General features: G+C 41.9%; 1 protein-coding gene across 5 annotated transcripts in view; it reads left to right on the top strand.

The window, feature by feature from the left end:
- Positions 1-16,417, top strand: part of TBC1D5 (TBC1 domain family member 5) — an 802,157-nt gene that overhangs the window by 760,515 nt on the left and 25,225 nt on the right. For all 5 annotated transcript variants that reach the window (XM_077491382.1, XM_077491385.1, XM_077491384.1 and 2 more), the window contains one exon: positions 4,262-4,341. In XM_077491382.1, the coding sequence (XP_077347508.1) occupies positions 4,262-4,341 (80 nt within the window). The remainder of the gene's footprint in view (positions 1-4,261; positions 4,342-16,417) is intronic.

The raw sequence follows: 16,417 nt of genomic DNA, 5'->3' as shown, positions 1-16,417 counted from the left end.
TGACAAGACTGGATCTGACAACCTAATCTGTGCCCCCTGATGGAAAATGTCCCCACTTGGACACTAAAATAGGAAGTCAATTAATATTACCCCAGTCGGCACCCAGGCAGCAAAAACAATCCAGCTGAGGATGCAAGTCTGACACATTCTATTCAAAATAGAGCTCCAAAATAAGATAAAGTGCAGGAGCCCAATATGTATCCACAAACCTATACATGCCTGAAAGTGCCAGTCACAGGAATATAACTATTTGGTCAATAATTATTACAGTTGTGTAGGACTACTTTATTTTTGGTTAGATTTATAGTTTCAGCTTCCTTTGTGTGAGACTGACACATTTGATGGAGTGCCAGAGATCATCTGAAGTCTAAAGTTGTCAATCTGTCACCTGCAGGACCCTAGGAAAGTAGGAAAAAGACATTAATAAAAATCTGACACATTCCAACCCTTATGTGTTTTAACAGAACATGTTTGTTTGTGTTAGCAAAGCCCTGTCTGGTAGGACTGGAGATCTGATTTTATTTTGCTGCAGCCTTTGACTGGACAGTGAAGGGAAAAGCAGCAGAATAATGAACTCATCTCACCCCCCTACTGTCATGCTCCATGTTAGCATGTGAGCACTGCAGTACAACTTTTCTGTCTCCTTGTGCTGCTTCTCTCTTTCTCAATCTGAGCTCTTGTTGTACAGTGGACTTTTGTAAAAATTTTACATTAACCACTTGAGGACCGCCGTATTGCCATTGTACGTCAGCACAATGGCACAGGCAGGCATAATCACGTACATCTACGTGATTGCCTTCCAGCGGGTGGGGGGTCCGATCGGACCCCCTCCCGCTGGTTACGGCGGTCCGATTCGGTCCAGGAGCGCTCCGTGATGAGGGGATGGCCGTTGGTTTTCGGCCACCCCCTCTGGATCGCTCCTGGCCAATGAGAAGCTTCCTCCCCTGTGTATTGTTTACACAGGAAGGAGGAAGTGATGTCATTCTCCTCGGGCGGTCTTTTTGACCGGACTACGAGGAGAACAGTAAAAGTAAGTGTGCACCAACACTACACTGACATGTAGGTACACACAGGCACACAAACCCCCCCCCCCGATCCCCCCCCCCGATCGCCCCCCGATCCCCCCCCGCCCCCCCTCCCCCCCTCAGTCACAGTGTCACTGATTGCATTGATCATTTCTTTACTGATCAATGCATTCAGTGTCAGTTGTGACAGTAAAAACTGTCAGGACAGTTAGTGTTAGGTCCAGGGTAGCCCCCTATCACCCCCCAATAAAGATTTAACCCCCTGATTGCCCCTAGAGTTAACCCTTTCACCCCCTTTTGCCAGTGTCACTAAGCGATCATTTTTCTGATCGCTGCATGTGTCGCTAGGTAGCTAGTTATTTTTTTAGGTTCACCGCCAGGTTTTTATATCGCTAGGTACCCCGATATACTACCCAATAATGTTTTTAACCCCCTGATTGCCGCTAGTTAACCCTTTCACCCCCTTTTGCCAGTGTCACTAAGCGATCGTTTTTCTGATCGCTGCATTAGTGTCGCTACAGTCGCTAGGTAGCTAGTTATTTTTTTAGGTTCACCGCCAGGTTTTTATAGCGCTAGGTACCCCGATATACTACCCAATAATGGTTTTAACCCCCTGATTTCCGCTAGTTAACCCTTTCACCCCCTTTTGCCAGTGTCACTAAGCGATAATTTTTCTGAACGCTGCATTAGTGTCGCTAGGTAGCTAGTAATTTTTTTAGGTTCACCGCCAGGTTTTTATAGCGCTAGGTACCCCGATATACTACCCAATAATGGTTTTAACCCCCTGATTGCTGCTAGTTAACCCTTTCACCAGCGATCACAGTATAAGTGTCACTGGTGACGCTGGTTAGCCAGTTAGTTATTTAGGTTCCCCGTCAGGTTTTTATATAGCGCCAGGGACCCCCATATACTACCTAATAAAAATTTGAACCACCTGATTGCCCCTAGTTAACCCTTTCACCACTGATCACCGTATAAGTGTTACGGGTGACTCTGGTTAGTTTGTTTTTTATAGCATTTTATATTCAAATCCGGAAGGCAGTGCTTGGTTTTCGGGGTCCCGTACGTGGCTAGGCTCCCAAAAAGTCCCCCACATGTGGTATCCCCGTACTCGGGAGAAGCAGCAGAATTTATTTTGGGGTGTAATTTGACTTCTGCCCATAGCATGTGTGAGCAATATATCATTTAGTGACAACTTTGTGCAAAAAAAAAAAAGTTTGTAATATTCCCGCAACTTTTGGCAAAATATAAAATATTCCATGGACTCAACATGCCTCTCAGTAAATAGCTTGGGGTGTCTACTTTCCAAAATGGGGTCATTTGGGGGGGTTTTGTGCTATTTTGGCATTTTATGGCCTTCGAAACTGTGATAGGTAGTGAGGAGTTAAATCAAAAATTTGCACCCTTAGAAATCCTGAAGGTGGTGATTGGTTTTCGGGGTGCCGTGCGCGACTAGACTCCCAAAAAGTCCCACACATGTGGTATCCCCGTACTCGGGAGAAGCAGCAGAATGTATTTTGGGGTGCAATTCCACATATAGCCATGGCATGTGTGAGCAATATATCATTTAGTGACAACTTTTTGTAAAAAAAATTTTTTTTTTTTTTTTTTGTCATTATTCAATCCCTTAGGACAAAAAAAATAAATATTCAATGGGCTCAACATACCCATCAGCAATTTCCTTGGGGTGTCTACTTTCCAAAATGGGGTCATTTGGGGGGGATTTGTACTGCCCTGCCATTTTAGCACCTCAAGAAATGAGATCGGCAGTCATAAATTAAAAGCTGTGTAAATTCCAGAAAATGTACTCTAGTTTGTAGACGCTATAACTTTTGCGCAAACCAAAAAATATTCGCTTATTGACATTTTTTTTACTAAAGACATGTGGCTGAATAAATTTTGCCCTCAATGTATGACTAAAATTTAGTTTATTCGATTTTTCTTATAACAAAAAAAAGAAAATATCTTTTTTTTTCAAAATTTTCGCTCTTTTTCCATTTATATCGCAAAAAAAAAAAATCGCAGAGGCAATCAAATACCATCAAAAGAAAGCTCTATTTGTGGGAAGAAAAGGACGCAAATTTCGTTTGGGTGCAATATTGCATGACCGCGCAATTACCAGTTAAAGCAGCGCAGTGCGAAATTGCAAAACGACCTCTGGTCCTTAAGGTATTTATTGGTCCGAGGCTGAAGTGGTTAAGGAATACAGAGCTGGATTAATTGTATCTTTTATATCTACCTGAAGTCTTAAGTTCAGCTTTAAATCCAGAAGTGGTGACCTCACAGCCAATAAAGATCTAATTATGTAGCAACTTGACTTAAGCTGTATTTAAAAATTAAATTACTGTATATTTGCTATCCTGTCTTGCTCCTGTATCTTCATTAATATGTAAGAATTGATTTGCTGGTAGAAAGTTTCAACAATAAGCATCAGCTACCGCAAGGTTAATTACATATTAGGTAAATGAGATGATTTGATATAAGAGGTTTAAATGATATTCCTATTGTTTCTCTCTGTAATTATGTGAAAATTGCACACAAAGAAATCCATTTAAAATACTTGCTGTAAGACACAAAAGAAACAACAATGATAGTATGTCCTTAGTCTAGATTACTGGTGTGCAACACACAGCCTGCTGACCCTAGTTAACACATCTATGTGGGGCCTGTGGGCTACTGGGCACCATATAGATAGCAAAGTGTCAGTGGGGAGCTGGGCGCTGGAATGCATCCATGTTCTATCACCCGCCACTGAAAGAGAGACTGTAAGACAGAGTTATGTCCACCCCCAGTACAAGTTAAGTCCCAACCTGTGGAAAGAAAGAGCAGCGTTGGAGCTATGTGATAGGTAAGTGATCACTAGTGGGGGATTAAATGCCATCACCAGCAATGGAGATTGCATTTCACTGCCATGACCTCCAATGCAGGAAGAAGAAGGGGGGGGTCAATTTTCACTGCCATCTGACCACCAGTGCAGGAAGGGGGGGTCAACTTTCACTGCCATGACCTCCAACGCAGGAAGGGGTAGGTGGTAACTTTTTTTGGGTATTAACTTTTACTGCCATGATTACTATTAGGGAAGGGGAATGTGGGAGTTTACTTTTTTTGCCATGACCACCGATGTAGGGAGGGTTAAATGCCAAAGCATGTATGACTATGACCACCGTCACCCAGTAACTTGTATGTACATTTTATATTACATTCAAATTGTTTTACTCTTGTCTTTTGTGGCTCAGGTCATGTCCAAGATGCTATATTACAAGAGAAGCTGGAAAGAGAAGATAAAATCCAGGTGTCTTTAGCTGTACTAAAGCAGGTATGTATAGCTATATTTCACAATAGGCTGATTTTACATCTGAGAATACATTAAGTACACACTGGTGCTAAGCCCATTCACCTGCCAACTCATCTGTTCTGTGACTCGTAAGGCCAATCGTATAGGATAGGGTTGGCAGGGCTTAGCTCTGAAGTCATGTAAGGCAAGCTCCTAGTAACCAAATGAAACCAGTTTGGAAGTGATGCACAGAAGAAGGCTTTCAGGTCAGCAGAAACCTTATGCTACCTGTTTTTAAAGAGGGTTTTAAAAAGGAGGCTGTCGGGTTCACCCTACAGTAAACCTGTACTAATAGAAATACAGTGGACTTTTATTGAAGTTTTCTTTCTGCAAAAAAATAGCTATTTGGCTGTTTCTGAATTCAATCATTCTGATTCACTGACTTAGAACAAGCTAACTGAACTGATCTAAATGTTCCCTGTGAAAGTAATTACATTTATATAATCAGTATGGCAAAAAATAATTTTCTGATGTAACAGTCAGCAATGGTAGCCTACATACTCTTTTGACCCGTACACACGGTCGGACTTTCTGGCAGAAAATATGCGATCAGAGCTTGTCGGAAATTCCGACTGTGTGTAAGGCTCCATTGGACCTTTTCCATCGGAATTTCCGACACACAAAGTTTGAGAGCTGGATCTAAAATTTTCCGACAACAAAATCCGATCGCATAAATTCCGATCATGTGTAGACAAGTCCGACGCACAAAGTGCCACGCATGCTCAGAATAAATTACTAGACGGAAGCGTTTGGTCTGGTAAAACTAACGTTCGTAATGGATATAGCACATTCGTCACGCTGCAATGTTACAAATTGTTTAATGCAGCACATTCTCTTTTTCTTTATAATGCTAAAAGAATGAAGTTGTTTTGATGCTCATATTCACACAAACTTCTCAAATATTCGTCTAATCTCCCAAATAATTTTTTATTTTTGTGTTTTAATATTTTTAAACATTTTGTGGTTGTTTTTTTAAACAAGTTTCTCCAGCCTCTTTAATTTGTTATTATAATGGGGGTGTTTGACCTGCCACAGACAGAGCAGCTCCCTGTATTTGTCAATGAAGATTGGGAGGAAGCTGTGGTCTTTTTAACCCATCCATTTTCTCTGCAAGACACAACACAAGACAAACCCTAATGTCAGGCTAAACCCTCCTAAGCTTGACCCAATATAGGCCTTAATCTATAAACAGTGTAGGCCAGTGATGCACCAAGTTTAAATTGTACCTTCGTTATAAAGATCATCGCTTCCAATACTCCGTCCTCCACTCACAAATCATATGTATGACGCACGCGTTTTATATACACTTCCCATGCCTTAAACTCCGCCCGCCCCTGAAGTTCTTTCTAGTCTGTTCCCCCTTCTCTTTTGGTGCAGTGGGGAGAGTACATGGCGGAGACACAGCAGGTGAGTGCTAATTTTAGCAACGAGGAGGACGAGGCAAGCCTGGAGCCAGAAACATCCCGATCCCAGGGGGAAATTTAAGGCCTCAAATATGTCTTTTGTAGAGATGGTGGGCATCTTGAAGAGGGACGACTATGATGGGAAGCATGGACCTTACCCAAACACAAATGTGAGAAAGGCCAAAATCATGACTAAAGTTGTGAAGAGTCTGCAGAAGAATTTTGGGGTACGACGATCCAAGGATCAATTGAGGAAATGCTGGTCAAACCTGAAACTGAGGAAACTCATTTGGCGCAAGTGTGGAGAGCACATGGCGGAGACACAGAAGGTGCGTGCTAATTTAAGCAACGAGGAAAGCCTGGAGCCAGAAACGTCCCAATCCCGGAGTAGATTTAAGGCCTCAAATATGTCCTTTTTAGAGATGGTAGAGATGGTGGGCATCTTGAAGAGGGCCAACTATGATGGGAAGCATGGACCTTGCCCAAACCCAAATGTGAGAAAGGCCAAGGTCAGGACTAAAGTTGTGAAGAGTCTGCAGAAGAATCTTGGGGTACGATGATCCAAGGATAAATTGAGGAAGCGCTGGTCAGACCTGAAACTGAGGGAGCACGATCAGTACAGAAAGATCAAGTGAGTTCTTAAAAAAAAGTAAGTAGTTGTCCTGTGCTCATATTATTATTATTACTTGCATACTGCTCCATGTGCTGTTCTTTACTGTTGTACAGTTTAAAATGGCAACTTTTGTGGGTTCAGTCGGTTGTAGGAAACATTGTTCGTTCTCCTACTAAAATACGATGTTTTGGGAAGTTGCAGTTAACTACATTTCTTTAGGCCTGTTTCTATTCAAAGAAGTTTGTTGTCTAGATGGGTTTGTAACTAGAATGAAATGCAAACTTGATTCAGCCTAAAGGAGAGGACACTCAGCAGCAGTTTACACATCTGGACTCGGGAGCACTAGTGTGGGACACCAGAACACCCTTTTTATTAGGGTGTCCCACACAAGTGCTCCAGTGGATACTATAGGGGTGTCTCTATCTGTGAAACTTGCACAAAACAGGTAAGTATTCCAGCTTTAGAAAGTGTAAAAAATAATGTTTTCAGCTTTGAACTCTGCCAAAAAAGACAATTGTACAACACTTCCAAGCAATGTTTCATATTCCTATTTCTGCCCTCAAATATTGGTGTGCAAAGTATTCCTTTTTTAATTTCTCATAGGGGAGAAAAGACTCGGGACATCTGAGGACACCAGGAACCCCACACCTCCAAAAGAAAGGGAAATACCAACACCACAAACAGAGCAGGAGGAAGGAGAGGTTGTTGAAATTGGCGAAATTGTCACCACAACAGGTGAGTGAGACCACAGCTTCAGGTAATAGAGAAATGCCTTCATATTTATAATACATGGTGTTTTTTTTGTGTTTTCGTTTATTTTACATGGTGTTTTATTTGTTTGTTTTTTTGTTTATTTTTAGATGATGTGGATGTTGTGGAAGAAGAATCAAATTTTACCAGTGAAAGTGCCCAGAGAAAGTTCATCATCAGGGAGATAATGGGGTGCAATCGCGATTTAGAAAATTTCAAGAAAAACATCAATGATGTCCAACAAAAAATGAAGAACATCATTGATGTTTTAGGGAGAATCTAAAACACACAAAACTAACTAGAATTGATTTGAGATTTTAAAAACCAGTTTAACCTTTTTTGAAAAGCCAAATTTTGAAAATGCACACCGTGTGTCAACATGTGCTATCTGCCATCATGGGAGATCAATGTGCGCGTTTTGTGTGTGCAACCCCTTCCTCGCTACTAAAGTGGCTGAGATGAAGGGGTTGAACCCTCAAAACATGTCCATTGATCCCTCATGATGGGAGATAGCACATGTTGACATAAGGCATGGGATCAGGAGGGAAATGCCCAGTTTGAATCACAATTTGTGTGCATCTTCAAAATTTGGCTTTTACAGGGATGACATCACCCCATCTCATGAAGGCAATATCAACACAGTTTTGACATACTAATGTATGATGTTGCCTTTACTTTGTACTTACTTACTTGAACTTTGTAAGTTCCTGAGTTGTGTATGTTTATGCTTTGAAACATGCCTGTTTTAATAAAAAAGGCTAGTTATATTAATGTTACAAAAAATAATGTTATTAAATCACCAAAAATGTTGGTTTGTTGAAAAACCCTTTCATAAACGCACATGTGAATGTGCTTTGAGTAAAAAGTTTTATTATCATCAACAATGTGAACGATGTGTGGCTTCTTCTTTCAATGCTCAAAAGCAGTTTTTGTAGTAAAGTTGGTGTTTTCAGTGACAATGGGTGTTATTTACTAAAGGCAAATCCACTTTGCACTACAATTGCAGTTTCAAGTGCACTTGTAGTGCAAAGTTGATTTGCCTTTAGTAAATAACACCTAATTTGCCCCAATCACGCCATTTTCATGACTCCCCAAATTTCTGTCATGGTGCTGAAAATGATGAATATGCATTACATACATTAACAACAGAGACTGTCACCTCATGTCTCAAAGAAATTTGGTTTGCATTTTTGAAGAAAAAGGCTCCAAAAAAAAACCTAGGAGAGAGCTAAAAGAAACCCAAGCAGTAAATGAAAGCAAATATGTTTTACAGTTTCAAATATAAATTTATTTAAAGCGGGAGTCCGCCGGGAGTTCCGCCGTTTTTTTTTTTTTTTAAAAGCCAGCAGCTACAAATACAGCAGCTGCTGACTTTTAAAATAATGACACTTACCCGCCCAGCGCGCCTGCGATGTCGGCACCCGAAGCCGATCTCTCGATCGTCTCTCGGGTGCTGCCGCCGCCATCTTGGGTATGGGAATCATGAAGTGGAGCCTTTCGGCTTCATTTCCCGGTTCCCTACTGCGCATGCGCGAATCGCGCTGCGCAATAAGGATGGACCCGCTGCCTCTGGGATCTGTGTGTTTCCCAGCAGGCAGCGGGGGACTTTTGGAAAGGGGCGTAGATCTACGCCCCTTTCCGCAGAGAGCTATCCCAGAAGTGTGTGCAGATACCTGTACTGTACAGGTACCTGCACCCCCCTCCCCCCTGAAAGGTGCCAATTGTGGCGCCGGAGGGGGGGGATTCCAATGAGCGGAAGGTCCACTTTAGGGTGGACCTCCGCTTTAAAAAATGTCTCAGACATTGGCATATCAATGGCCCCCCACCCACAAAGTACTCCATGTATCTTCTCCTGACCTCGCGGCGCTTTGGGGGGGGCAAGCCAGGACGGCCAGCTTCAAGTGCCGCCAGGGATGCAGCATCTTCAAAGTTGGCCTCAGGCCCAACTGAGGCCAGATATTCTGTGAAATTTTGTCTTAGAAAATTGTGCAGAATGCAGCAGGCAATATGGTTCAGTTTATAGTCTGCCATGTGGATCGGTGTCAAAAATAGGCGACCATTATTCCAAAAGCGTTCTCCACCACTCTTCTGGTCCTGGGGGGAGGGCCCTCTTAGGGAATGGCCACATAAGATGGTCCCCCAGTGCAAAGGCTCCATCTGTGACAAAGACGAAGGGGAGTCCTTCCACACTGTCTTCTGGAGATGGCAAGACCAAGCTGCCATTCTGAAGATGCCAGTAGAACTCCGTCTGGGCAATCACTCCACCATCCGACATCTGGCCATTTTCCGCACGTCCACATAGAGGAACTCGTAAGTAGCTGGCACCACCGCCAACATCACTATACTATTATACCCCTTGTAATTATAATAGTATGACCCTGAGTTGGGGGCTGGGACTATGTGGACATGTTTCCCATCAATTGCACCTCCACAGTTGGGAAAGTCCCAATGGGTGGCAAAGTGGGAGGCCACAGTCTGCCATTCCTATGGCGTTGAAGGAAACTGTGGAGTCAAACAAGAAAATAAAATTAGTAATTTTGCACATAAACATTGCAAGCAGATTAGACACAAACATTTTTGGCCAACAGAAGGATAACATTTTTGGAAATTAGTATTTAAAGACAAAAGTATAAGGTCCACTTATCAGATTCCTCACCCCATCTGATAGCCCATTGCAAAAGAGTAAAGGGGAGATATTTTGGACAGTTAACCCTCTCCACTTCATTGAGAGCTGAATGCATAAATAATGTGTGTTAACTTTGGCCAGCCCCTCCTTACTTACACTATTGGCAGCCCACTGGACAGGTAATAGTGTTATAATAAAAAAAAAAATACACAATGAACAAATGGAAGCACATTTTTACATTCTGCTATTACCTATCAAGATAATAATATGAGAAACAAACTTAAAACGGTACTATTTGAAAGTATTCAGGCAGGCCCTTGCACTACATGCTTTGGTGAATTCATCCATAAATCTGACCACAAAAGAGGTAAGTATAGTGTGTATGGGTTGCCAAAGTCAGCAGATAGAGGATTGCTATCTGCTGACTTGGGGGGAGGGGGGTTCCAAATGAGTTTGGCCACCAAAAAAAAAGCCTCTGGCACTCTGCATGAATTTAAGGACACAAATAACATTTTGACACATTTTAGGGGGTGTTTAGGGGAATCACTACTATGGAGCTGACAAAATACATTGCTAATTGACTGGGCTATATGTGTATATGGGCCCACGAGAGCATGCTGGGGAGGTTAGTGAAGGCAAATATGCATGAAGGACAAAAAAGGAACTTTAAAAGCTTCCAGCATGCATGAGGACAAAGGGGCACAGCATATTACAATCATGGTAATTAGGGAATGATGAAAGAAATACAATATATTAGAAAACATTAAATACATAGAATGGGATATTAACGGAGAAAACTTACCTTAATATAGTCCTTCTGCAGGACACGAATAATGGCAGAACAGGTCTCTGGGATAATGATCCCCAGAGCCTAGGGGGAGATGCCTGTCGAGAACTTGAGGTCCTGTAGGCTTCTTAGGCTCTGGGGTAATGGCTTTCCTGCATGCAGGTATCCTGCCTGCTGATATAAGGGGACAGCAAAGCCAACAGAAAAACGGGGTCGTCTTCCTGGGATAATTCCTGAAATCATCAGGATTATTCTCCTGGATCTCTCGAAGCAAAGGCATATGCGAGAATTGGTCACGCTGGAGCAACCAATTCTTTGTCCATGACTTCCTCCCCACCCTGTCCATGGACTGGGCTTGTGTCAAAGCTAGAAGCCCAACACCTAGCTCCTGCACAGCACGAATTATACGATTAGTAGGTACACGGAACATGGCTTCAAAACGGTCGGCTGGTCAGAACTAACTAACAGAACAGCAAGGCCTGAAAGAACGAACTGAAAATCAGCAACGAGCGGACAAGAACGCACTGAAAATCAAATACAGTACTATAAATAGCACGCACTGACAAACAAATGCGAACTGACTACACTCACTGAAAAGCAAATACGAACCCACAAGCACAAACTGAAGAGCAGTAACAATCTGAAGCACAAGTCTGAAAAGCGCAAATTGTCTCTAACCAAACTTCTACTAACACGCGATAAACACGAGATCAGCAGAAGGAGCCCAAAGTGTGGCGCACGTGGTACTGAACTTCCCTTATATAGTCCCATCATATGTGTTGTACGTCACTGCGTTCTTGACAATCGGAAATTCCAACAACTTTGTGCGACCGTGTGTATGCAAGACAAGTTTGAGTCAACATCTGTCTGAAAAAATCCAATGGATTTTGTTGTCGAAATGTCTGATCGTGTGTACAGGGCATATCAGTACTGGTTTACTTTAAAGGGTAACAAATAATAATAAATCAGTATAGCAATATAGCATATACAGTTACAACAAAAGTCATATTGTAATTGAATGTTATTACAAATGATCTTTTGTTTTCAATTTGCAGCACTGTCATTTTCTATAAAGTGCAATGCAATATGGCAACCTGGAGATGTTCTGTACACAGGACCCCCCCCCCCCAGATATGGCATGTCCTGCCTGTGTGATTGTCTTCTTAATTTTCCCAGAAGTCTGCATTAATATACAAGTCAGATTTTGGGAATCTTGTGCAACAAAAATGTAACTTTTGGTGAGATTATCCCAAAGGGAAATCATGTCTGAGGCTCCATTCACACTTAGGCGATTTGAATCATTTGTGGAAATGCCGAGATTCTGCCCGCGATTCCAAATGGCTGCAAAGAGCGGGATGCATTTGCAATGCCATTACTTCTTAATGGTACCCTAAACCCGGTGCAATTTAGCTGTAATAAATTTCACAGAAATGGAGGCAGAATCGCAACACACAAAGCTTATCGCTCAAAAAGGAGCTTCTTTTGAGCGACAGCATTTAGACTTGCTGCAATTGCAGCGCGATTTATCATGGGAAAAATCACACTGCAATTGAGGTGCCGTTAAGAAGTAATGGCATCACAAAAGTATCCTGCGTTTTTGCCGCAATTTAGAATCACAGGCAGATCACATAAATTCCGCCCGTGATTCAAATTGCCTAGGTAGGAATGGAGCCTAAAGGCATGCAGACCTTGCCATTGTCCTCATTAGAACCCTGTGAGTGCAGCAGCTGATTTATAAATATAAAATCACTCCTACTATGTTCCCTTTCCACATGGACAAACAGCTATTTGTTCAGACTAACAAAAAGGTAGGTATCTGCAACAAAGTTTATTAAAAGCCCTGCAATGTTCCCTGAGAACGTTTTTTTTTTTTTTCTCAACAAAAGTGGAGTCACTCTTTAAGTCCACTTATATCAATTATTCTCACACTAAGGAGCCAACATCATAATATTTGCAATTGAATGAATTTAGGGTACTTTGAAGAAAAGCTGTAATTCTTCACTAGTAGGACTACAAGTCACAGAATGTTGAAGGCCGCATTTTTGCTGGAGCTAAAGATCTATGGGACTGCTCAGAACTGGCACGTTTTAACACAGCATCTACTGGCATGTTCTTAATGCAAGTCTATGTGCCTCTGGGCAATGCAAATTGATTTGATGTAGAATCTAACACAAGTTCTAACTTGTGCATACATTGATGGTTTGGAAACAATAATTTCATGTGCATTTAGATTCTGTGTTTTATAGCAAACATAAAAATGTCCTGCATTCTTTAAACTGGAGTGAACAAAGTCTAAATTGTTTTGGCCCAAGGTCAGTGTCCCTGCTATATGCTCAATTTCTGTGGAACATATTCTTCCTATTTTTTAAGGATTTTGCATTTATTCAAGATAGAAAAATCATGTAAAGCAGGAGTGTATTAAAAGAGAAGTATGTTTTCTATTTTTATTTTAGATTCATACTTGCCTAGTTGGATGCAGCATCAGACTGAGCCACCGAACATCACCGATGGCTCAGTTCTCACAGATCCCCAAGAAGAGAACTGCTGACTGTCAGTCAGCGTCTCTTCTCTCTGCTTCTCCACGCTCATTGGAGCGATGAGCTGTGGAGAGGCAGGGAATGGTCGTCTCAGCGTCTCACTGAGACTGCCATCAGTCAAGGCAGCTGGCGGATCCAGACTTCTAAAGTCGGGATGACGTGCCGCCTCGACTGATGGCAGTGACGTCAGCGGAGAGAAGACTTCAGACCTCTCTCCTCTGAAAGGGGTCTCAGGAGTGCAAAACAAATTGCACTCCTGTGACTCAGAGGAGAAGCCCAGCCTAAAAATATCAGACTGGACTTCTCCTTTAAGGTTTTAAAGAATTTAACCACTTAAGCCCCGGACCATTTGGCTGGCCAAAGACCAGAGCACTTTTTGCAATTCGGCACTGCGTCAATTTAACTGACAAACAAAATCGATGTTCCTTTTTTCCCCACAAATAGAGATTTCTTTTGGTGGTATTTGATCACCTCTGCGGTTTTTATTTTTTGCACTATAAACAAAAAAAGAGCGACAATTTTGGAAAAAAATGCATCATTTTTTACTTTTTTCTATAATAAATATCCTCAAAAAATATATAAAAAAACTTTTTTTTCCCCCTCAGTTTAGGTTGATACGTATTCTTCTACATATTTTTGGTAAAAAAAATTGCAATAAGCGTATTGTGATTGCTTTGCGCAAACGTTATAGCGTCTACAAAATAGGAGATAGTTTTATGGCATTTTTATTAATAATTTTTTTTTATTAGTAATGGCGGCGATCAGCGACATGACTGCGACATTATGCCGTACACGTCAGACAATTTTCACACATTTTTGGGACCATTGGCATTAATACAGTGATCAGTGCGATTAAAAATACATTGATTACTGTAAAAATGTCATTGGGGTTAACACTAGAGGGCAGTGAAGGGGTTAAGTGTCCTAAATTATGTTCTAACTGAAGGGGGATGGGGACTGTGCAGGGAAGATAACAATCTGTCAGTTTTCCCTTCAGAGAACCGGAAACGGTGTGTTTACACACACAGTTCCGGGTTCTCCGTGTGCCCCGAGCGATCGCGGGAGCCCGGCAGTGATCGAGACCACCGGGCACTCGCTTCGGCTTGAGTGGAGAGCGGGGGCACGTGTCTCCCATGATGCGCACTCACGCCCCTAGTGGCTGTCTATGGTACCGACGTACCATGGCGACGTTTCGCACAGCCGAGCCATATTGCTGCATTGTAACTGTGGCGGTTGGTTGGCATGCGGTTAATGGAGCAGTGTTCACTTGCATTTATTGCTGCATTGGATTTGCTTTGGAGTTTGCTTAATGCAGCATAACCAATTCTGTATGTATTTTTTTTTTCTAAGCAAACGAGCAGGGTCTTCTGATTCCTACTGTATTAAAGTGTATTGTATTTGTACTGTCTACCCTCAAGTTGTAAAGTTCTGCGTAAACTGTTGGCTCTATATAAATCCTGTATTATAATAATAATAAAAAATGGAGATTGGAAGAATATCATGCATTTCCAAAACTGATCTTGGCTTCAAGCTATTTATATTTAAAAGCCTGCTGCATTTCAACTAGTATTAAATCCGATGTACAATTATCAGCCTTCTATAGATGGAGCGTTTTTCTTTCCTGCAGCCACAGTCAGTGTTGATGTGGGAATCCCTCCCGTGGAGCCATTGTATTCTCCTGGTGGGGGGAGGTGTCCCCGCTGGGAGAACACAGTGATTACTGCTAGTGGCTATAATAATCCCACAGGCTGATTTTACCCAAACTGATCGATTAATCAACTTGGGTACAATCAGCCTGCCCATTCATGGTTTGAATTTCCGCTGCTCCCTGCTGAACCAGCCGAGATTCGAACCATCTATGGCCATCTTTAGTAGTTCTATCCTTCACTATTGCAGAGAGTATTATTCACCTACCACTCTGTCTTGGAAGGCTGTAAGGTAGAGGATATGTCGTAAAACCTAATCTCAAGTTCACATTGGCATCGTCCCATAAATGAATATGGTATTTTTGAAAACAAAGGTAATGGGACTTTAAATATGCCAAATGAGAACAAAGTCAGTCAGAATATAAATATATATACATTTTATTACACATAAAATATTGTCATAAACACAATGTTAAAAACATAGATATGCATAAAGAAACTTTTCAATAAATACAAATATATGTAAATCTGATGAATATATGTACTTGTAACTGGCCTACGCGTTATGCAGGATTCCCCCCCTTCTTCAGGACCATACATATATTGCAAGTGTGTTATATACAGAGTTTCTTAATATCATAAATCATCAGAACAACAGAGGAGGGGAATACAGGCTCGTTCTCAGATGTTTTGCCTACTGGCCAATAGGATATAGTCTTGACCTATTAAGGCAGAAGTAAACCTAAATATATGGTGTATAGCAATATACTCCGAACAATGTGAATCCCAAAATCTATTTAAGACAGAGGGGATAAATCCAATTTCGTACATCACAGACCCACAGTAATTACTGTATGGGTTATATAGGCACCTTTAGGTGATGGACACTGGCACACCCTAGACAGTAAGTTTAGCTCCCTATATAACCCCTCCCCTTACTGGGAGTACCTCAGTTTTTTCACCAGTGTCTTAGGTGTTGGTCACGAGTAAAGATGTGCTAGGCTGAGCTCCACTGGAATATTCCTTTGTTGGGGCCAGCTATGCAACCGGATCTATTCAAAGTGTCTTTTCAGGCCTAATTGAATGGTACCTGGGCCTTGTGTCGGAAGAAACAAGGTTTTGCCTGTAACTCTTCTCTTTTTAGAGAGCTAGACCCCAGGATCCAGTGCTTGGTTTTTTCACCCATATTTCCTAGCCGGGTGCTGTACGGGTCCAGGAGTGTGGATCCTCCGATAAAAAGGGGCCCGGTTCCTGAAAGTTTTTTAAACAGGACCCACCGTGAGTAGTGAAGATTGGGTCTGTCTGGTTTACCACAGAACCTTGCAGCTGGATAAGGTAAGTGGAGATTCCTAAGGAATTCTAATTCTTATGGGTTTTCTCCTTTAAGTAAAATGTTGTCATGCCTAAAGGCTGTCAAGAGCACGTATAGTACCTGACTCCATGCTTGTCAGTCTTGCCAAATGGATTTGGCAAGTAATTATTCAAGCTTATGGTTTGAAGAGGAAAGTTCCACCTTTTCAAATCAAAGTGCACTCCACCAGGGCTGTTAGTGCTTCGTGGGCAGTTCATCACCAAGCCTCCATGGCTCAAATCTGCAAGGCCGTAAAGTGGTCTTCAATCCATACATTCACCAGATTCTATCAGGTAGGATGTAAGAAGGCATGAGGATATCGCTTTTGGGTGCAGTGCACTGCAG

The sequence above is a fragment of the Lithobates pipiens genome, unplaced genomic scaffold (genome assembly GCF_037356315.1).
Source record: "Lithobates pipiens isolate NorthernLeopardFrog02 unplaced genomic scaffold, aLitPip1_a1.2 Scaffold_19, whole genome shotgun sequence".
Lineage (NCBI taxonomy): Eukaryota > Metazoa > Chordata > Amphibia > Anura > Ranidae > Lithobates > Lithobates pipiens.
The sequence above is the reverse complement of the archived record's forward strand: the minus strand, read 5'-3'. Positions and strand labels throughout refer to the sequence as shown.